Here is a 21,802-nt window from a genome sequence, read left to right as displayed (position 1 = left end):
TGGGAGACCAGGAGAAGCACCTGGTTCCTGGCTTCAGATCAGCGCGGTGTGCTGGCCACGGCGACCATTGGAGGGTGAACCAATGGAGAAGGAAGACCTTTCTCTCTGTCTCTCTCTTTCTCACTGTGCACTCTGCCTGTCAAAAAGAAAATAATAAATAAAAATAAAAAAGGATCTCTAGAGGCCAATGTGTAATGTAATGGGTTAAGCCACCACTTCCCATATTGGCATCCTATATGGGTGCCAGTTCAAGTTTGGGCTGCTCCACTCTGATCCAACTCCCTGCAAATGCACCTGGAAACCAGTGGAAGATGGCCCAAGCACTTGGACCCCTGCACTCATGTGGAAGAACTGGATGAAGCTCCTGGCTCCTGGCTTCAGCCTGGCCTAGCACCATCTGTTGCAATGATCTGGGGAGTGAACCAGCAGATGGAAGATTTCTATCCATCTCTCTCCCTTCTTTCTCTGCAGCTCTGCCATTCAAGTAATAAATCAATCTTTTTTAAAAAAATAGAATGAGTTTGAATACATTTGGAGACAGTAAAGAGGTAATCAAAAAGAGTGGAGAAAAGTGGGTCAAGGCCAAGGGAATGAATTGTCTTGATTTTGTTTTTGTTTTTTCCCCTCTTTTATTTATTTATTTTTATTTTTGACAGGCAAAGTGGATAGTGAGAGAGACAGACAGAGAGAAAGGTCTTCCTTTTTGCCGTTGGTTCACCCTCCAATGGCCGCTGCGGCCGGCTCATCTCGCTGATCCGAAGCCAGGAACCAGGTGCTTCTCCTGGTCTCCCATGCGGGTGCAGGGCCCAAGCACTTGGGCCATCCTCCACTGCCTTCCCGGGCCATAGCAGAGAGCTGGCCTGGAAGAGGGGCAACCGGGATAGAATCCAGCGCCCCGACCGGGACTAGAACCTGGTGTGCCGGCGCCGCAAGGCGGAGGATTAGCCTGTTAAGCCACGGCGCCGGCCTTTTTCCCCTCTTTTTTTTTTTTTTTTTTTTGACAGAGTGGATAGTGAGAGAGAGACAGACAGGGAGAAAGGTCTTCCTTTTTGCTGTTGGTTCACCCTCCAATGGCCGCTGCGGCCAGCACATCTCGCTGATCCGAAGCCAGGAGCCAGGTGCTTCTCCTGGTCTCCCATGCGGGTGTAGGGCCCAAGGACTTGGGCCATCCTCCACTGCCTTCCCGGGCCATAGCAGAGAGCTGGCCTGGAAGAGGGGCAACCGGGATAGAATCCGGCACCCCAGCCGGGACTAGAACCCGGAGTGCTGGCGCCGCAAGGCAGAGGATTAGCCTGTTGAGCCACGGCGCTGGCCCTTTTTCCCCTCTTTTAAAAAGTTTTATTAGCCCTCCACCCAGCAATATCCTAGACATGAGGGAGGGGAGAGGGAACAGCAAGCGCACATGCATATCCATAAAAATTCCAGTGTGAGCAGAGTCTGCGCTCTCAGTTCTTTCCTGAGATACCCTCCTGGTTTGTGAGGTGTACTTTCTTCATTAAACTTGGCTAGCATGCTTAGTGCAGAAAGAGAGAGGGAGGGAGGGAGGAAGGGAGAGAAAGAGAGAGAAACTTTAATTAAGGGGTGGAAGGGGTAGGTGTTGAAGTGGAGCCAGGTAAGCCATGCCTATAATTCTGCCTTTCAAATAAATAATAAATGAATCTTTAAAAACAAAAAAAAAAGTGCAGTGGCTCAGTGGGTTAAAGCCCCAGCCCGCAGTGCCAGCATCCCATATGGGCACCAGTTTGAGACCTGGCTGCTCCTCTTCCGATCCAGCTCTCTGCTATGGCCTGGGAAAGCAGTAGAAGATGGCCCAAGTCCTCGGGCCCCTGCACCTGCGTGGGAGACCTAGAAGAAGCTCCTGGCTCCTGGCTTTGGATCAGCTCAGCTCTGGCTGTTGCAGTCATTTGGAGAGTGAACCAGCAGAATGGAAGACCTCTCTCTCTCTCTGGCTCTACCTCTCTCTGTAACTCTTTCAAATAAATGAAATAATTTTTTTAAAGATTTTATTTATTTATTTGACAGGTAGAGTTACAGACAGTGAGAGAGACAGACAGAGAGAAAGGTCTTCCTTCCGTTGGTTCACCCCCCAAATGGCCTCAACGGCTGGAGCTACACTGATCTGAAGCCAGGAGCCAGGTTCTTCTTCCTGGTCTCCCATGCGGGTGCAGGGCCCAAGCACTTGGGCCATCCTCCATTGCCTTCCCGGGCCACAGCAGAAATCTGGATTGGAAGAAGAGCAACTGGGACTAGAACCGGCGCCCATATGGGATGCCAGTGCCGCAGGCAGAGGATTAACCTACTGCACTATGGTGCCAGCCCCTGAAATAACTCTTTAAAAAAAAAAAAAAAAGTGGAAAGGGTAAATGAGATCATTGACTGAGGTTGGAATTTTGACTGTCAGGTACAGCAAAACATTAGTATATTTCTGTGTGTGTTTGTGTGTGTGTGTACACAATGTAGGGGCTGGCATTGTGGCACAGTGGGTTAAGCTCCTGCTTGCAATTTCAGTGTCCCATATGGGAGTACCAGTTTGATTCCTGGCTGCTCCACTTCTCATCCAGCTCCCTGCTAATGTGCCTGGGAAAGAGGCAGAAGATGGCCCAAATGCTTGGCCCCTTGGGTGGAAGACCTGATTGGATTTCCTGGTTCCTGGCTTCCTCATGGCCCTGCCTGTACGGTTGTAGCCATTTGGGGAGTGAGCCAGCAGATGGAAGATTTCTCTCTCTCTGTTTCCTTCTTTCTGTCACTGTGTCTTTCAAATAAATAAAATGAATCATTGGAAAAAATCACTTATTGTAGTTCTAGTATCTTTCTTATTTTTTCTGCTTAAGTGCTAGATTTTGTAGCATGCCTAATATCCCAGTTCTTTTAAGACCGATTCTCTGTTTACATTTGTTTTTCCCCTTGTCACCCAGGATAATTCTGCTTTTGAACTTCAGCGTTGTAAATAGGAGCCTGGTACATGCTGACAGGCTTCCCCAATACCAACTTGAGCTAGTCTGAATTTCTGTATGTTTTCTATTTTTGAATTTTCTGTAACCGAATTCCATCTGCTTGTCTGAATATCCTTTTACTTCATTGATCTTTTTGATGCTTCTTGTTAACTACTTGTTAGCATCTTATTGCAGTACAGCATACATTTCTACTTGTCAAATTGAACTTCTTCCCAATGCTTGGATCTGGAGCCACTCCCTGAAAAGAATTGTGAAGGATTAGTCTAGCATGGTTTCATGGGTGCTGCCAGAAGACAGGAGGAACATAGGTCAGGGACACACGGCTTTATTATTCATGGCACAGTGAGAAGCTTGAGCTTGGTGATCTTCTCTTTGGCCCGCAGGTCCCGCGGGGCCAGAGGTGGGCCCAGGTGGATGCTGTGCATGCGTTGTGTTTGTCGTAGCTGAGGAAACCCACAGTTAACATAATTTTTTATAAGAAGGATTCAAATAAGTTGCTAACTTTAGCCCTATAAGGACATACTATCTTAGTTATAGTTAACAGCAAACGGATTTTCCCTTTACCCCACAGGAGATACTATTTCTGTCTTCCAAATCCATATGCTATGTAAATGTCTTTGTTTTTTTTTAATTAATTAATTTATTTTTATTTATTGATTTTTGACAGAGTTAGTGAGAGAGAGAGAGAGAGAGAGAGAGAGAAAGAGAGAGAGAGAGAAAGGTCTTCCTTCCGTTGGTTCATCCCCCAAATGGCCGCCACGGCCCACGTGCTGTGCCCATCCAAAACCAGGAGCCAGGTGCTTCCTCCTGGTCTCCCATGTGGGTGCAGGGCCCAAGCACTTGGACCATCCTCTACTGCCTTCCCGGGCCACAGCAGAGAGCTGGACTGGAAGAGGAGCAACCAGGACAGAACCGGCGCCCCAACCAGGACTAGAACCTGGAGTACCGGCGCCGCAGGCGAAGGATTAGCCGGCCGTAAATGTCTTTGAAAGATAGCGTGGGGCCCCATGTTTTGGTACAGTGAGCTAAGCTGCTGCCTGCAATGCCAGCATCACATATCAGAGGGCTGGTTTGAGTCCTGGCTGCTTTGCTTCTGATCCAGTTCAAAAATTATTTTTGTGTGTTACCAGAAGAGATTAGCATCTCTGCTTTTCAAATAAATAAATAAATACACTTGTAAATTCACATTTATTAAATAAAAAAAAAGTGGAAAAAAAATGACACACACATGACTGTGTAGATACCTAGAAAGGGTTTATTATGAGAGATTGACTCACAATTACAGAGGTTAAGTCTTATGATCTGCCATCTGCAAATACAGTAGACTAAGTAAGAGAAAGGTGAGTGAGCATCATACACTCTCTTTGGGGCCATATAAAATGAAATTGTGGAAGAAGAGTGTAGGTACTCTTCTTCTTCCTTTTTTTTTTTAAGATTTATTTTATTTATTTGAAAGGCAGAGTTATAGAGAGATAGAGACAGAGAGAGAGGTCTTCTATCTGCTGGTTCACTCCTCAAATGGCCACAACGACTGGGGCTGGGCCAGACTGAAGATAGCAGCCAGGAGCTTCCTCCAGGTCTCCCATGTCAGTGCAGGGGCCTAAGCACTTGGACCATCCTCTGATGCTTTCCCAGGTACATTAGTGGAGAGCTGGATCAGAAGTGGAGCAGCCAGGATTCTAACTGGTGCGCATATGGGATGCCAGCGGTGCAGGCATTAACCTACTGCACCACAGCACTGGCCCCCTAAATTCACTCTTCTTTAGCGAGGACATTTGCCTCCTGCCCTTGAACATCAGCTCCTGTGGTTCTCACACTTTTAGACTTGTTACTTAGACCATTGGCTCTCCTAGTTCTTTGGCCTCTGGGCTTGAATTGGAACTACACTGCACTGTTGGGCCTCCAATTTGCAGATGGCAGATCATAGGACTTAACCTCTATAACTGCGTGAGCCAGTCTCTCATAATAAACCCCTTTTAGGTATCTATACAGCCATGTGTGCCATTTTTTAAAAAAGATTTATTTATTTATTTGAAAGCCAAAGCTGCAGAGAGAGAAGAGGAGGTGGGGGAGAGAGGGTATCTCGTTCATCCACTGAGTCACTCCCCACATGGCTGTAATGGCCAGAGCCAGGCTGATCCAAAGCCAGGAGCTTCTTGTGGGTCTTCCACGTGGGTGTAGTGGCCCAAGCACTAGGGCCATCTTCTGCTGCTTTCCCAGGCACATTAGCAGGGAGCTGGATCAGAAGTGGAGCAGCTGCCAGGACACGAACTGACACCCATATAGGATGCTGACATTGCCGACAAAGGCTTAACCTTTATGCCACAGTGCTGGCCCCAGCCGTGTGTCTCTTAACAGTGGGGATATGTACTCAGAAATGTGTATTCATTAGTGCTAACACAGACTAAGATAGGTATGACATCACTAGGTGAAATCATCTTAGAGGATCGCTGTTGTATATGCGGTCCAATTGTTGACCAAATCATTGTGCAGCACAAGACTGTGCGCGTCTTGTTCTTTTTCTCTGGAGAACTTTGGCAAGTTCCGTACCCATTATGGCCTAACTTATTTTACTTGCTATGCACTCTGCTTTTCCTCCTTATGTTCTGCATACTAAATTATACTTGTTGCTGTGCCTCCATGAAGGCACGTGATACTGGGTCTATATGTAAATGGGCTCATGTAACCAGAAAGTCAAAGGTATTTTGCATTCCAGCAGTTTAACTGCATCATGAAGGACTTGGTTTCTTTCTGCCCTTTTATTCCTTTCATCCTTCCATGTCATCTGTAGTCTAGTTCCTCTCCTGGTGTTGAGAATGATCAGCTACAATTTGGGCTGTATGGTTTCTTCATGCATATCCAGCCAGGGGAGAAGTTTTCTCAACTTGAAACCCAAGTTAGAAGCCTTGTGCTGGATAGACCCAGGTCAGCCCACAAGCCCATCCTAGAGTCAGTCATTGTAGAAAGGAGGGGGGAAGTATGCCTGCTCAGACTTCTGATCGCTGTTGTTGGTGTGCATGTAGATGCTGGTGTATGTATGTGACGGAGATCGGGCTGGGCCACCAGCAGTGGTAATCGTGCAGGGAATGCCAGAGGAGGAAAGGTATTCCCTCTGCCAAGTGTTGCTAGGCATGACTTCTGTGTTTCTGCTTCGGTGTTTATTGTTTTCCTTTTCTGTTTTTGTCTCATTAGCAAATTGTTTGCAACAGAAAACTATCTGGCAGCTATTAATGCATACAACTTAGCCATCCGACTAAATAATAAGATCCCATTATTGTATTTGAATCGAGCTGCTTGCCACCTAAAACTCAAAAATTTACACAAAGCGATCGAAGACTCTTCTAAGGTATGCCTATCTGTTTATATAGGGTGCTTTAAAATTGTTATCCTCTTATTTACTGGTTCAGAGGATTATCTTTTATTCTGTTTAAATAATTGAGATACAAAGATTTTAAGATTTGTGTTGCCTATTCTGTCTCTTACAGTTTTTTTTTTTTTCCAATGGACAAGGAACTGGTCTTTTTGAGACTTCAAGTTAGATAAGAAACTACCATCAACTGTTATTATATTGTCTTGACATAGCAGTTGAGGTTCACAAGAAAATGCGTCAAGTGTTGTCAGTTGGACTTGCTGTTTTTATTATTAAAGTTCTGCAGACTTACTACAAGATAGAAGGAAAAACATTGGATATTCCCTGGTTGTCTCTACCCACTTGCATAGGAAAGAATAGCTCCTTACTCATTTTTCCATTTTCAGGGTCACTTAGTATATTTTATTTGCCATTAGTAATGCTTCATGTGAATGCATTAAACTTCTGCAGCTTTTCCTTTTTGTTCTTTTCATTGTAACTTACTTTATAAGAATATCACACACAGAATCTCTTATATGACTCCTTGAAATTAAGGATATTGAAGAAACAACCAGGTCCTCATATTTGGATTTCATAATACTTTCATGATCCAATTTTCCTTTGAGTAGTATAATTTTGTGCACAAATATTTACTGAATGAATGAACTGAACCACCCAGTTAGAATCAAAAGACCACACATGCTACTTAATCATTCCTGCTAATAAACATAAAGCTGTAGAAATTTCAGGTGTGGAGCTGAGTCATAAATTTTGATGGGTTGTGAATCCTATTTAGGAACAATGAGCAAGTCCTCAACTTGTTAAATATATATATTTAAACTAATTTAAATTAAAGTCAGGTCTTTCCCTGTTAATTATATATACCTTTTGTAAGGCACTGGAATTATTGACACCACCTGTAACTGACAATGCAAATGCAAGAATGAAGGCACATGTACGACGTGGAACAGCATTCTGCCAACTAGAATTATATGTAGAAGGTAAGAAATTGATAGAAATATTTCAAGTTCAAAGTTACACTCTTAAAACAAAACATTGGGATTATTTAGGATCATGACTTTTTAGGAGTCTCATATTTTTAGGATTTAATTTGTTCTTTGCAATATATCTGATAAAATAAATGATTTTGAAATTGCATCTTTTATCCACTCTATAAAGGAGTTGAAGCAAGATGTGAAAAACAGGGTTAGTTCTAGGAAAATGCTGTATTATCAGACAACTTTTCTACAGAAAGATGTATGATAAAAGGTATAAACTATTCCCTTGAGATAGTAGTGAAAATTTTTAAATGAGCTGCTTTTACCATAATATCATACACACACAAAAACACACACATGAGGCCGGCGCCGTGGCTCAACAGGCTAATCCTCCGCCTAGCGGCGCCGGCACACCGGGTTCTAGTCCTGGTCGGGGCACCGATCCTGTCCCGGTTGCCCCTCTTCCAGGCCAGCTCTCTGCTGTGGCCAGGGAGTGCAGTGGAGGATGGCCCAAGTGCTTGGGCCCTGCACCCCATGGGAGACCAGGAGAAGCACCTGGCTCCTGCCATCGGATCAGTGTGGTGCGCCGGCCGCAGCGCGCCTACCGCGGCGGCCATTGGAGGGTGAACCAACGGCAAAAGGAGGACCTTTCTCTCTGTCTCTCTCTCACTGTCCACTCTGCCTGTCAAAAAAAACAAAAACAAAAACACACACATGAGCTCAGAAACAACTGATCTGTCACAATCCATGGACATTGCCTATATTTATAATAACGTACTGAGTCTGTACTTCAGCCCTGTGTGTTTAGAAGTCATGCCATTTCTTCTTTTTCAATTTTTTTCATTTTGAATATATTTTTGAACTATTTTTAGTTACTCATATTGCCCCAAAAGCAAAATTCTTTAGTAGCCAGAGTTTATCTCTAATGTTTCTCTTTCTATACCTTCCTGCCCAGATGTCCATTTAGTTTTCCTTTATTCAAGTCCCAGAGGCCTCCTCTGGATGATGCCTTGCCAAGAAATGGGCTCTAACTTATAAGGGTTATTTTTTTTTTTAATTTTATTTTTAAATTTGGTTTCACTATTTTTCTAGCCAAAGCATCTAAATTAGGTTTTTATATCTCAACTTTTTTTTTATAATGTCTTTATCCAATTCATGGGGATAAAAATGGCCAAGAAGTTGTGAAGATGGGACCCAGTTAATATTAGGAGGATTGGGGCCGGTGCTGTGGTGTAGCAGGTAAACCTACCACCGGCAGTGCCGGCATCCCATATGAGCGCCATTTTGAGTCCCAGCTGCTCCACTTCTGGTTCAGCTCTCTGCTGTGGCCTGGGAAAGCAGTAGAAGATGGCCCAAGTCTTTGGGCCCCTGCACCCATGTGGGAGACCCAGAAGAAGCTCCTGGCTTTAGATCAGTGCAGCTCCAGCCATTGCGGCCAGTTGGAGAGTGAACCGGTGGATGGAGGACCTCTCTTTCTCTCTGCCTCTCCTTCTCTCTCTGTGTAGCTCTGACTTTCAAATAAAAAAATGGTGGGTCTCTCTCTCTTTTTTTTTTTTTTGACAGGCAGAGTGGACAGTGAGAGAGAGAGACAGAGAGAAAGGTCTTCCTTTGCTGTTGGTTCACTCTCCAATGGCTGCCGCGGCCGGTGCACCTGATTCGAAGGCAGGAGCCAGGTGCTTCTCCTGGTCTCCCATGGGGTGCAGGGCCCAAGGACTTGGGCCATCCTCCACTGCACTCCCAGGCCATAACAGAGAGCTGGCCTGGAAGAGGGGCAACCGGGACAGAATCTGGCGCCCTGACCGGGGGTAGAACCCGGTGTGCCAGCGCCGCTAGGCAGAGGATTAGCCTGTTGAGCCATGGCGCCGGCCAATGGTGGGTCTTAAAAAAAAAAAAGTGCTAGGAGGATTGAGAGCTCTACTTGGTCCTAGAGAGACCCCCTGCTAGACTCAGTCCAGGTTCTTGTCTCTTTGCACTTAAGAACATAACCAGATGACATAGATATAGAGATGAGACTGAAGCAGAATTTATTGAAAGGTAAAGGGATATTATACTCTCAAGACATGAGTGTGGCCAGTGTCATGAGGGAGAATTGTCCCCACCTAGAGTGAGATTAGCTTTTTATAAGGTAATTAAGGGAGAAAAAATATAAATAAAAGCTCTACAAGAAAGAAAAAAGCTACAAGAAAAAAATATATATATATATGAGATAAGGGTTTGGGCTGCAGTGCAGGTGGTGATCTCCCAGAGGTGTCATGGTGTCTGGTGGCTGATGTCGGTGAGGTGTGGCTGCATGATCAGAAGTGGGTGTGTTAAGGTCTTCCTCCATGTTGGATCAGCATGGAAAGTAATGGGATTAGGACAAAGCACATGGCTTGGGTGCTGGCAACCCTTAGCTCCTTGTTCCTCACTGACTCTGTGTAACCCACATTAATGATATAAATGAAATATTGTAAAACATCTATTGGAAATTATAACATCAGGCTTTTTTGAGTTACAAGGACCTGTCTTTTAAAGATTTATTTATTTATTTGAAAGTCAGAGTTAAGCAGAGAGAGAAAGGCCTTCCATCTGCTGGTTCACTTCCCTAACTGGCTGCAATGGCCGGAGCTGTGCCAATCTGGAGCCAGGAGCCAAGTGCTTCTTCTAGGTCTCCCACACGGGTGCTGGGACCCTAGGACTTGGGCCATCGTCTACTGCTTTTTCGGGCCATAGCAGAGAGCTGGATCAGAAGTGGAGCAGCAGGCCGGTGCTGTGGCTCACTTGGCTAATCTTCCGCCTGTGGCGCCGGCACACCAGGTTCTAGTCCCAGTTGGGGTGCCAGATTCTGTCCTGGTTGCTCCTGTTCCAGTCCAGCTCTCTGCTGTGGCCTGGGAGGACAGTGGAAGATGGCCCAAGTGCTTGGGCCCTGCACCCGCATGGGAGACCAGGAAGAAGCACCTGGCTCCTGGCTTTGGATTGGCGCAGCGCCGGCCGTAGCTGCCTTTTGGGGAGTGAACCAACAGAAAGAAGACCTTTCTCTCTGTCTCTCTCTCTCACTGTTCTACTCTGCCTGTCAAAAAAAAGAGAAGTGGAGCAGCTGGGTCTGAAACCAGCGCCTGCATGGGATGCCAGCACTGCAGATGGTGACTTTACCGACTATACCACAGCGCAGGCTCCAAGGACCTCTCTTTTTCTTAATAAAAGATTTTTATTTGAAAAACAGAGCAGTACATAGGAGGAGAAAGAGAGAGAGAGAGAGAGATTTTTCTACCCACTGGTTCATTCCCAAAATGATCAGAACAGCCAAATCTGGTCCAGGCCAAAGCTAGGAGCCTTATAAGTCCATCTACGTCTCCTTTATGGGTGGCAACAGCCACTGAAAAATTTCTGCAGTCTCATAGAGAAAGTACTGGGGCCGGCACTGTGGCTCGGTAGTCTGAGCCGCTGCCTGCAGTGCTGGCATCCCATATAGGTACCAGTTTATGTCCTGGCTGCTCCACTTCTGATCCAGCTCTCTGCTTATGGCCTGGGAAGGTAGTGGAAGATGGCCAAGTGCTTGGGCCTCTGTACCTATATCAGAGACCAGGAGGAAGCGCCTAGTTCCTAGCTTTGGATTAGCCCAGCTCTTTTTGGCTGTTGGGGTCATTTGGGGAGTGAACCAGCAGATAAAAGACCTTTCTCTCTGTCTCTTCCTCTCTCTCTAACTTTGCATCTCAAATAAATTAAAAAAAAATTTTTTTTAAAAAAAGAAAAGAAACTACCATTTGTGTGAAGACAGGAATCTGATTTACAACCTGGTGCCATATTCTTAGTAGTTTTTTTGTTTGTTTTTTGACAGGCAGAGTGGACAGTGAGAGAGAGAGACAGAGAGAAAGGACTTCTTTTACCGTTGGTTCACCCCACAATGGCCGCTGCGACAGGCACACCTTGCTGATCTAAAGCCAGGAGCCAGGTGCCTCTCCTGGTCTCCCGTGGGGTGCACGGCCCAAGGATTTGGGCCATCCTCCACTGTACTCTCGGGTCACAGCAGAGAGCTGGACAGGAAGAGGAGCAACCGGGACAGAATCCGGTGCCCTGACCGGGACTAGAACCCGGCCTGCCGGTGCCACAGGCGGTTGATTAGCCTATTGAGCCGTGGCGCCGGCCTGTAGTTATTTTAAAAATATTTTTTAAAATATTGGCTTGATAAGAGAAGTACTTATATAGTATTTATTTTATCAATCATCATTGCCTTGTGTATATAGGCCTACAGGATTATGAAGCTGCACTTAAGATCGATCCATCCAACAAAATTGTACAACACGATGCTGAGAAGATTCGGAATGTAATTCAAGGAACAGAACTAAAATCTTCATGACCACTCGATACAGCTAGGTATTGCTTTAAATTTTTCAAAACTAGTTGGAGACATTAGGGATCTCTAGGCGTCTTCTAGCCAATTGTACAGAATCACTTCTCTGTTAAATACTTTAGTTCTGTAAAGGGCAAATATTATAAATCTATAGAAGATGAAATGTTTGATGTAAGTCATATCTGCATGGGTAAATCAAAATAAGAATTATCTATTTTTATTCTTCAAATTAATACATAATGTAATTATGCATTTTTTTGTTACTTAACTTTTGCCCTTGTAAAAGAATACCTGTTTGGGCTGGTTGCCAGGACACTTATTGATTTATTGTTGATTATGTAGAATTTTAAAATAAAAGATTATGCTTATAGAGTATGTTTATTTATGTAAAATATGCTAATTAATTCTTTGAATGGCTTACTTTGGTGTATTAAAAGTTGGTGGGTTTCCAGTCAGTTTCTAAATGCATAGAACCTTTATTTTTCCATTACTACTTCTCTACTGCCTGCTACTTGAGGTTAAACCAGTTCAGCCTAGTAAAATAACTATTTAGAAAACCTTATCTTCATCTTCCATTATGGATTGTTCTACTGAGCTGAACAAAAGGAGGTGGTTATGTAGATTTAGAAGGACTGAAGAGAGCAGAAACAAAGAACAAAGCGTGAACTGGTTGTTGAGAAGTCACTTTCCTTTGTAAGGTGAAGACAGAACAATAGAAAAACAACTGATTAGTTTACATCAGGTTGCTTTTTCTTGTAAGGATTAAAAACCGAGGGAACTTCCTCATCATGCTCATTGAAACTGACCTGTTTGGGGAATTTGGTTATCCATTCCCTCCTGATTTCTTTGGAAGTACAGGTAAACAGTTTAGCTTGAACTCCATTTGGGTTTTTCCTCTGGCCTCTTGGAGTCTAGTGCAGAATAGACTAAAACAATACAATTTATTTAAAACCACGTTCCCCTGAACATGGATCATTTTAGTAACACAGTCTGATCAAGATAAGTGTTCTAGTGAGTTTTTTTTTTTTTTTTAACTTATTTGACAGGTAGAGTTATACTTAAATAGTTATAGTGAGAGAGAAAGAGAGAAAGGTCTTCCTTCCATTGGTTCACTCCTCAAATGGCCGCAACGGCCAGAGCTACGCCGATCCGAAGCCAGGAGCCAGGTGCTTCTTCTGGTCTCCCATGCGGGTGCAGGGCCCAAGCACTTGGGCCATCCTTCACTGCCTTCCCAGGCCACAGCAGAGAGCTGGACTGGAAGAGGAGCAACCGGGACAAGAACCCAGTGCCCACATGGGATGCCAATACTGCAGACAGAGGATTAACCTAGTGAGCCCCTAGTGAGTTTGTTTTCTAGTCCCTTCAAGTAGACCCAGGTAGGAGTGAGGAGCTAGGGGAAGCAGCAAAGGGTGAGCTGTTAACTGGAATATCCTGGCACTGGTTGGATTGCACCACTGTTTGTGTTGTATCATTGTTATTGTGCAAGCTTTAAACACAACACACAACGCTATAGCTTCCCTTTTGCATGTAGTTATCACTTTTCAGATTAAACTGAGCTGGGATGAGGATTTTACAGTATTGATCATCATATGCTGTCATTTGAGTAGATCTTAAAACAGCCCTATTCTCTTTTTCATTTCATGGACAATATTTGGATTTTATCGTTGGGCCTAAAATGAAATTTGTTCCCACAGTTATGCAGGCCAGATGATAGAAATCAAAGTATTGGTAAGGTCATGTTCCCTCTGAAGGGCGTGGAGAAGAATCTTCCCTTACCTCTTCCAGCTTTTGGTAGCTTCAGGCTTGATTCTGGCAGCATTGACTCTAGTCTCTGCTTCCATCTTCACATGACCTTCTATTTGTTACCGTATGTCCCTCCCCATCTCTTGTAATTCATTAGATTCCTTTTTTGTTTGTTTGTTTGTTTGTTTTTTGACAGGCAGAGTTAAACAGTGAGAGAGAGAGACAGACAGAGAGAAAGGTCTTCTTTTTTCTGTTGGTTCACCCACCAAATGGCCGCTATGGCTGGCGTGCTGTGGCTGGCGCGCTGTGCCTGTACAGCAACTTATAATTTTGTTTATTCTTTTTTTACTTGAAAGGCATACACAGAGACAGAGTACTTCCATCTGCTGGTTTGTTGAGTCTGAATTTCCCAATCAATGCACAAGGCACAGTCGAGGATGCAAAAGCTGAGGTTTATTTGTTACCAGCGGGCTGTGACCCCCTACCGGCACACAGCCGTTTAGCTGAGCTCAGGCAAAAGGCCCTCTCGTTTGCATGAGAGAGGTTTTTATAGCCTCACACTTACAAGGGGCAGGTCATCTCCAACGTAGGTTGCCTTCTTATTCTCTATATGGCAAGGTATTGGGACCTAACATGTTCATTGGTTTATTTAAACGTAAAGACTATATACATTATGTGGTGGGAAGGCCACACAAAGGAGATGGCATGGGGAAGAACTGGTGGGAAGCATCAGGCCATAAATTCCAGGGGAGCTGGTGGGGGCGGAGGTCATCAATTCCAGGGGAGCACAGCAGGCAAGCAAGCAGCCAGAGTACAGAAGCAGAACCGGCATTTAGCAAGCTAGGGACTCCAACTCCTACAGGTTCACTCCCCAAATGCCCTGAACAGCTAGGCCAGGCTGAAACCAGAAGACCAGAACTCAATATTGGACTCTCACATGGGTGACAGGAACCCAAGGACTTGAGCTGTTGCACCTGGTGCCTCCCAGGGTACACATTTGCAGAAAACTTGAAACAGAACAGGAGGTAGGAGTCCATCCAGGTACTATGATATGGAATGTTGGGGTCCCAAGCAGTGTCAACCTTTGATCCAAAGCTTGCCCCATAGTAACTTAAAAAAAAAAAAAAAGATTTATTTATTTAATTTTAAAGAGTAAAACAGAAAGAGGAAAAGAGAGAGAGAGGTAACTTTAATCAACTGGTTCATTCCCCTGATGGCCACAACATCCAGGGCTGGGCCAGTCCTAAGCCAGGAGCCAAGGAACTGTGTCTGGGTCTCCTTTGTGGGTGGCAGGGGTCCAAATGTTAGATAGGAAGTCAGAAATCAGCTTATGTGTGTGTGACAAAGGCCTAAGGAGTTGACATCCAGGGCCAGCATCCGCATCTCAAAGTCATCCTGATAACCTTCCAGGGGCAGCCCAGTATCTGCACTTCAAATGCCCTGCCCCTTCTACCCGATAACCATCCTTCCTCTAAGGCTCCTCTAAGGCCAGGGGATGCCAGCCAGGCTTCCCCCTGTCTGATAACTGGGGGAGAAAATCTTAGAAAGGAATTTTTCATATTTACATCCAAAAAGTCCTTTGTTCCAGGAGGAGAAGAGGCTGAAGGCAAGACCTACCCCCTTAACCGCCCCCCTCCCCCAACCAGACTGCATGCTCAGCCCTCTGCCTCTGCTGAGCCTCCTGCCTGGCCTGCCCAGGTGTATTCTCTCCACTCAGCCATGTAACCTCGCTCTCCCCCAGTCTGAGCGACTGGGCACTGTCTCTCAGGTCCTGTCGGGAGAGGTGCCCATCCGTTCCTACGGATGTCCCTACCCTAAAAAACCTTGCTGTTTTGCTTTCCACTACTCTCTGTCTCACGCCTGAATTCTTTCTTGGGCAAAGATAAGAACCCTTGCCTTCTCTGGTAACACAAACACTTGAGCCTTCTTCCACTGTTTCTCCCAGGCCATTAGCAGGGAGCTGGACCAGAAGTAAAACAGATGGGACAACTGTTGCCCATATGGGATGCCCATAGTAGCTTTTAATAACTTCTGTAGCATACCTAATGAAATAGGAATACTTTTTATTTTTTTTAAAAGATTTACTTGTATATTTGAAAGGCAGAGTGAGAGAGAGGGAGGTAGAGATCTTCCATATGCTGGTTGACTCCCTACATGCCTGAGTAGCTGGGGCTGGGCCAGGCTGAAGGCAGGAGCCCAGAACTACATCTCGTTCTCCCATTGTGACAGAATAAGGAAAGGCATATCTCTTCAAGATGGTACAAAATGTTTGTTTTTCCCAAAAAGTTGCCTTTAGAGTTTCTAGTTTTATCATGAGAATAGAAACTAAATTAGTTACCAATCCCACCTTTCTGATAGTTTTTTTTGTTTTAACCTTGGCAAACTAGAAAGGACAGATATAATTACAAATCCAGACTTTTTATGGGTTTTGTTCCCACCCTCTAACTGATTCTTAGCTGCTGGTCTGGCTCCTTCCCCCTCCCCCCCAAAAAAAATTGTACTTAAGACTTAACCTGAGGGCTGGCACTGTGGTGCAGTGGGTTAACGCCCTAGCCTGAAGCGCCAGCATCCCATATGGGTGCAGGTTCAAGACCCAGCTGCTCCACTTCCTGTCCAGCTCTCTGCTGTGGCCTGGGAAGGCAGTGGAGGATGGCCCAGGTCCTTGGGCCCCTGAACCCGCGTGGGAGACCCAGAGGAAGCTCCTGGCTCCTGGCTTCGGATCGGCACAGCTCCAGCCATTGCAGCCAGTTGGGGAGTAAACCTTCGGATAGAAGACTCTCTCTCTCTCTGTCTCTGGTGTGTGAGTGTGTGTGTGTGCGCGTATGTGTATAACTCTGACTTTCAAATAGATAAAGAAATCTTTAAAAAAAAAAAAAAAAAAGAAGACATCCAGGTGGCCAAGGCCAACAGACACATGAAAAAATGTTCAGGATCACTAGCCGTCAGGGAAATGCAAATCAAAACCACAATGAGGTTTTGCTTCACCTGACTTAGAATGGCTTTCAAACAGAAATCAACAAACAACAAATGCTGGCAATGATGTGGGGAAAAAGGCACACTAATCCAATTTTGGTGAGAATGCAAACTGGTAAAGCCACTATGGAATATAGTTCGGAGATTGCTCAGAAACCTGAATATAACCCTTCCATGTGACCCAGCCATCCCACTCCTTGGAATTCACCCAAGGGAAATGAAATCGGCAAACAAAAAAACGGTCTGCACCTCAATGTTTATTGCAGCTCAATTCACAATAGCTAAGACATGGAATCAACCTAAATGCCCATCAACGGAAGAATGGATAAAGACATTATGGAATACTTACTCCATGGAATACTACACAGCGGTAAAAAAAATGAAATCCGGTCATTTGCAATAAAATGGGAAATCTGGTAAACATCATGCTGAGTGAAATAAGCCAGTCCCAAAGGGACAAATATCATAGGTTCTCCCTGATCAGTGACAACTAACTGAGCACCTAAAAGGAAACCTGTAGAAGTGAAACTGACACCTTGAGAAACAATGACTTGATCAGCCCTTGTCCTGAATGTTGAGGAACAGCTTACTATTTTATTCTTTTTACTATTTTCTTTTTCTACTTAATACCATTAGTTGAACTCTTTTTTTTTTTTTTTTTTTTGACAGGCAGAGTGGACAGAGAAAGAGAGAGAAAGGTCTTCCTTTTACCGTTGGCTCACCCTCCAATGGCCGCTGCGGCCGGCACGCTGTGGCTGGCGCACCGCGCTGATCCGATGGCAGGAGCCAGGTGCTTCTCCTGATCTTCCATGCGGGTGCAAGGCCCAAGCACCTGGGCCATCCTCCACTGCACTCCCAGGCCACAGCAGAGAGCTGGTCTGGAAGAGAGGCAACTGGGACAGAATCTGATGCCCCGACCGGGACTAGAACCTGGTGTGCCGGTGCCGCACGTGGAGGATTAGCTTATTGAGCCACGGCGCCGGCCTAGTTGATCTCTTAACACAGAATTCATCTTAGGTGTTTAAATCCAATTGAAAATTGATCCCTGTTAAAAATAAGAGTGGGAATAAGAGAGGGAGGAGATGTATAGTTCAGTCCATGTTCCCTCGGACTTATCCCTAAGGGTAAAGCAAAAAACTTGCCATGGCACTCCAAATCCCATTAAGTTGGTGGGTTCCAATGCCATTTTACTTGTTAAAATGATCATTTTAAGTGTATAACTGATCATAAAGATAGGGATAAGTATCAAACGGATCACATAAATAAGACCAAGTGTCTGCTAAAAATAATAGAACTAAAAAGGAGAGAAGGATCCAACGTGGGAAGCAGGCCACACAGCAGACTCATAGAATGACAAATGACTTAAACAGCACTCTGGCCTCAGAATCAGCCCTTAAGGCATTTGGATCTGGCTAAAAAGCCCATGAGAGTATTTCAGGCATGGAAAGCCAAGACACTTTGGCAGAAAATGACCTAAATGAAAGATCTCTGTAAGACCCAGTGGGATGAAAGGGCCATCAAAGAAGGAGGTACCTGGGGCTGCCATGTTGCGCAGTGGGTCAAAGTCCTGGCTTGAAACACCGGCATCCCATATGGGCTCCAGTTCTAGTCCTGGCTGCTTCTCTTCTGATCCAGCTCTCTGCTATGGCCTGGGATAGCGGTAGAAGATGGCCCAAGTACTTGGGCCCCCTGCATCGGCGTGAGAGACCCAGAGGAAGCTCCTGGCTCCTGGCTTTGGATCACTGCACCTCCGGCCATTGTGGCCATCTGGGGTGTGAACCAGTGGATGGAAGACCTCTCTCTCTGTCTCTAACTCTCTCTGTAACTCTTTCAAATAAGTAAAAAAACATTTTTTTTAAAGAAGGAGGTACCTTTCTCTGAAGGGAGGAGAGAACTTCCACTTTGATTATGGTCTGGTCTAAATACTGAGGGAGTTTGTGGACTCAAAAGGATTCCATAACCTTGGCAGCTCATGACAAGAGCCTCCAGTGATCATTGATGTCATAAATAAGAGTGTTAATCGTTAAATCAACAATAGGAGTCACTGTGAACTTGCTCCCCATGTAGGATCTCTGTCCTTAATGAGTTATACTTTATACTTTGTGTGTCTATGTAGGTGCAAACTGTTGAAATATCTTAGTGTAAAGATATTCTGTATATAATTAAAAATGAATCTTAATGAAGAATGGGATGGGAGAGGGAGTAGGAGGTGGGACGGGAGTGGGAGTGGGAGAGGGGTTATGGGAGAAAGAACCACTATAATCCAAAAACTGTACCCATGAAATTTATATTTATTAAATAAAACTTTCTAAAAAAACGAAAGAAACTAGATAATCATTGTTAGACTTGATTTAAAAGAAGAATATTTCCAGGGTAAGGATTGTGCCATGCAGGTTAAGCTCCTGCTTGTGACCACAGCATCTGGCATTGTAGTGCAGGTTTGAGTCCTGGATTCCAATCCAGCTTCCTGGTATGCACCTGGGAAGGCAGTGGAAGAAGATCTAAGTGGTTGGGCCCCTAAACTTAGATGTCAGAGACCTGGATGGAATTCATGGATGCTGGCTCCAGCCTGGTCTAGATCTGGCTGTTGTGGCCATTTGGGGGAGAAAGCAGCAGATGGAAGACCTCTCTCTCTCTGTCTCTCCTTCTCTGTATCATTCTTCCTTGGAATAGCTTGCAAATAAGCAACTAAAACCTTTTAAAAAATTAGAAAAAAAAAATGCTTTCCTTGGTTACCACCAGCTCCCCCCTTCCTTTAAAAAAAAAAAAAATCAGTTTATTTGAAAGGCAGAGTTTTGGAGAGAGAAAAAGAGAAATCTTCAGTCTGCTGGTTCACTCCCCAAATGGCCTCAGCAAGCAGGGATGGGCCAGGCCGAAGCCAGGAGCTTCTTCCAGATCTCCTGCGTGGGTGCCAGTGCCCAGGGGTTTGAGCCATCCTCCGCTGCTTTCCCAGGCGCATTCAGGAAGCTGGATCCGAAGTGGAGCAGCCAGGACTCTAACTGGCAACTAATGGGATCCTGGCACTTCAGGCTGTGGCTTTAACCCACTGTGCCACAGCATCAGCCCTACCACCAGCCTCTTGACTCACCTAGAGTCATCAAGAGTCAATGAGTAATTTGTTTCCCAAAACAAGTCTTTATTTGAATAAAGTAGTAAAACATTTTATCAAGGACGTCTTTATTCTGTCAAAAGACAAAGTTTCAATAATTTCAGTTTAACGTTGGGTTGGTTTTTACTAGCATTTCATGGATTGGGCAGCATCTCAACTGGAGGATTTAGAAAAGGCTCTCTGCTGGACGTGGCACACCATTCAGGTTTTATAAAGCAGCTGGAGCAGGAATAGGGAACTCAGGCTGGTTGGGGGCAGGCATTGTGGCACAGCTGGCTAAGCTGCTATTTTGAAAGCCTGCATCCCATTTCAGGGTGCCTAGGATCCAGAGCTGCCTCTGCCTTCTGGTCCAGCTTCCTGCTTATGCACATCCTGGGAGCCCGTGGCAGATGATGCCTCAAGTGCCCTGGGTTCCAGCCACCCAGGTGGAAGCTCCTGGATTCAGCCTGGTCCCATTCCTGCTGTTCGAAATATCTGAAGGAGTGAAACAGTGGATGAAGATCTATCTCTTTCACATACTCTGTCACTCTGCCTTTCAAATGAAAATGAATAAACATTTTTTAAAAAGCAGATTGGTTAACCTCAGGTTACTTCAATTTACTTGTCTTATAAGGGTTAAAGCAGAGGGTACTTCCTTACCATGCCAGTCCAAACTGGTTGGTTGGGGATTTGGCTGTCTTTTCTCTTTTGATATCCCAGAAGATCAAATACATAACTTGGTTTGGATACACAGAACTTTGATGAGTGACACCATTTTGGTTTGGTCTTTTGGGACCTAGAAGAGCTCTGTCTAAATCAGTGGCCTCCTGTACATTAACACTTTGCATAATAAGGTGGTGAATTCTGTCAAGCCAAGTTTCTGTCTCAGATCATGCTTGAAATAATTTTACTTATTTTAGCTACTTGCTAATAGAGGTAAAAGTGTTAGTACTAATATATAAATGTTCACTATTATAAAAACATATACTGTGTGTACCCTTAGCTTCAAAAAACAGGAACTGGACAGTAGTTAAAGTGGTAAAAATTATTTTACCCAGTAAATATTGCAACAGAAAAAAAGAGTCCTCATTGTAGAACTAGGCACAACTCTGACCACAGAGTGGAGAATGGGATTTAGAACGACGGAGTAGGTTGGGAGTTGGGAATGGTCAGTGGATGGAAAATCACTAAGGTGAAACATGAGGTACGAGAATCCTGGCACAAACCACCTAGTAGGACTTTTGCTAACGGCAGGCCAGATATTAACTGGAGACTGCTAGGGAATGACATATCTGGCTGAATACCAGGGGTGATTTACACGCTGATGCTGGTGATTGTGGCTGAACCAATTTAGCAGGATTCTTTCAACATTTCTTTATTTTAAAAATTTATTTTGTTTATTTGAAAGAATTATAGAGCTTCTTCCGGGTCTCCCATGAGGGTACAGAGATACAAGGGCCCAAGGACTTGGGCCATCTTCCACTGCTTTCCCAGGCCACAGCAGGGAGCTAGATAAGCAGCAGAGCAGCTGGGACTTGAACTGGTGCCCATATGGGATGCCTGCATTGCAGGCAGCAGCTTTTACCCAGTACGCCACAGCGCCAAACTGTATTTCTGAAAGTGGTTTTTTTTTTTTTTTTTTTTTTTTGACAGGCAGAGTGGATAGTGAGAGAGACAGAAAGGTCTTCCTTCGCCATTGGTTTACCCTCCAATGGCCGCCGCGGCTGGCGCGCTGTGGCCGGCGCACCGCGCTGATCCAATGGCAGGAGCCAGGTGCTTCTCCTGGTCTCCCATGGGGTGCAGGGCCCAAGCACTTGGGCCATCCTCCACTGCACTCCCTGGCCACAGCAGAGAGCTGGCCTGGAAGAGGGGCAACCGGGACAGGATCCAGCGCCCCAACCGGGACTAGAACCCGGTGTGCCGGCGCTGCAAGGCCTCTGGCTCCTCCAATGCTTTTTTTAGGTTATTCTTTTATATCCTAATTCTAAATATCATGTTAGTTGTTTAATAATTTTTTTGCTTGGTCTATCCATGTTTTTAACTTGACACTTTAGCTTTTTTAATCCTTACTAAAGAAACATTAGGCTGTAGTCATCTTCAACTACATTTTCTCCTTATATCTGAATTCTGTAGGTTAGCAGTTCTCAAACTGTCATTTCTTCAGAATATGAATATGATGTATTATATCATGTCTTAAAAAATAACCTTTGGGTCTACACCTGCTATTTTTTATTGTCCCATTTCTCTGCCTACTGTGTAGGAAAACTACCCAGAGGTAGTTTTCGATTCTTTCATCTTCGTGTTAAGCCATTCCAATGAAGTTTTCTCTCTACCGCATGAAGTTTTCTCTCTACCGCTTCTTGTGGA

At 44.8% G+C, this 21,802-nt stretch overlaps 1 protein-coding gene across 4 annotated transcripts in view; it reads left to right on the top strand.

Moving 5' to 3' along the window:
- The window catches only part of DNAAF4 (dynein axonemal assembly factor 4), an 84,272-nt gene that overhangs the window by 49,373 nt on the left and 13,097 nt on the right, over nucleotides 1-21,802 (top strand). For 2 of the 4 annotated variants that reach the window (XM_062205959.1, XM_062205957.1), the window contains exons 7-9: nucleotides 6,147-6,300; nucleotides 7,199-7,304; nucleotides 11,525-11,996. In XM_062205959.1, the coding sequence (XP_062061943.1) occupies nucleotides 6,147-6,300; nucleotides 7,199-7,304; nucleotides 11,525-11,637 (373 nt within the window). In that variant the 3' untranslated portion in view covers nucleotides 11,638-11,996. Of the gene's footprint in view, nucleotides 1-6,146; nucleotides 6,301-7,198; nucleotides 7,305-11,524; nucleotides 11,997-21,802 lie in introns of those variants that run through there. The other 2 variants (XM_062205958.1, XM_062205960.1) reach the window with 2 other exon arrangements.

This window comes from Lepus europaeus, chromosome 11, assembly GCF_033115175.1.
Source record: "Lepus europaeus isolate LE1 chromosome 11, mLepTim1.pri, whole genome shotgun sequence".
NCBI classification, from domain to species: Eukaryota; Metazoa; Chordata; class Mammalia; order Lagomorpha; family Leporidae; genus Lepus; species Lepus europaeus.
This window is presented reverse-complemented; position numbering and strand designations above follow the sequence as displayed.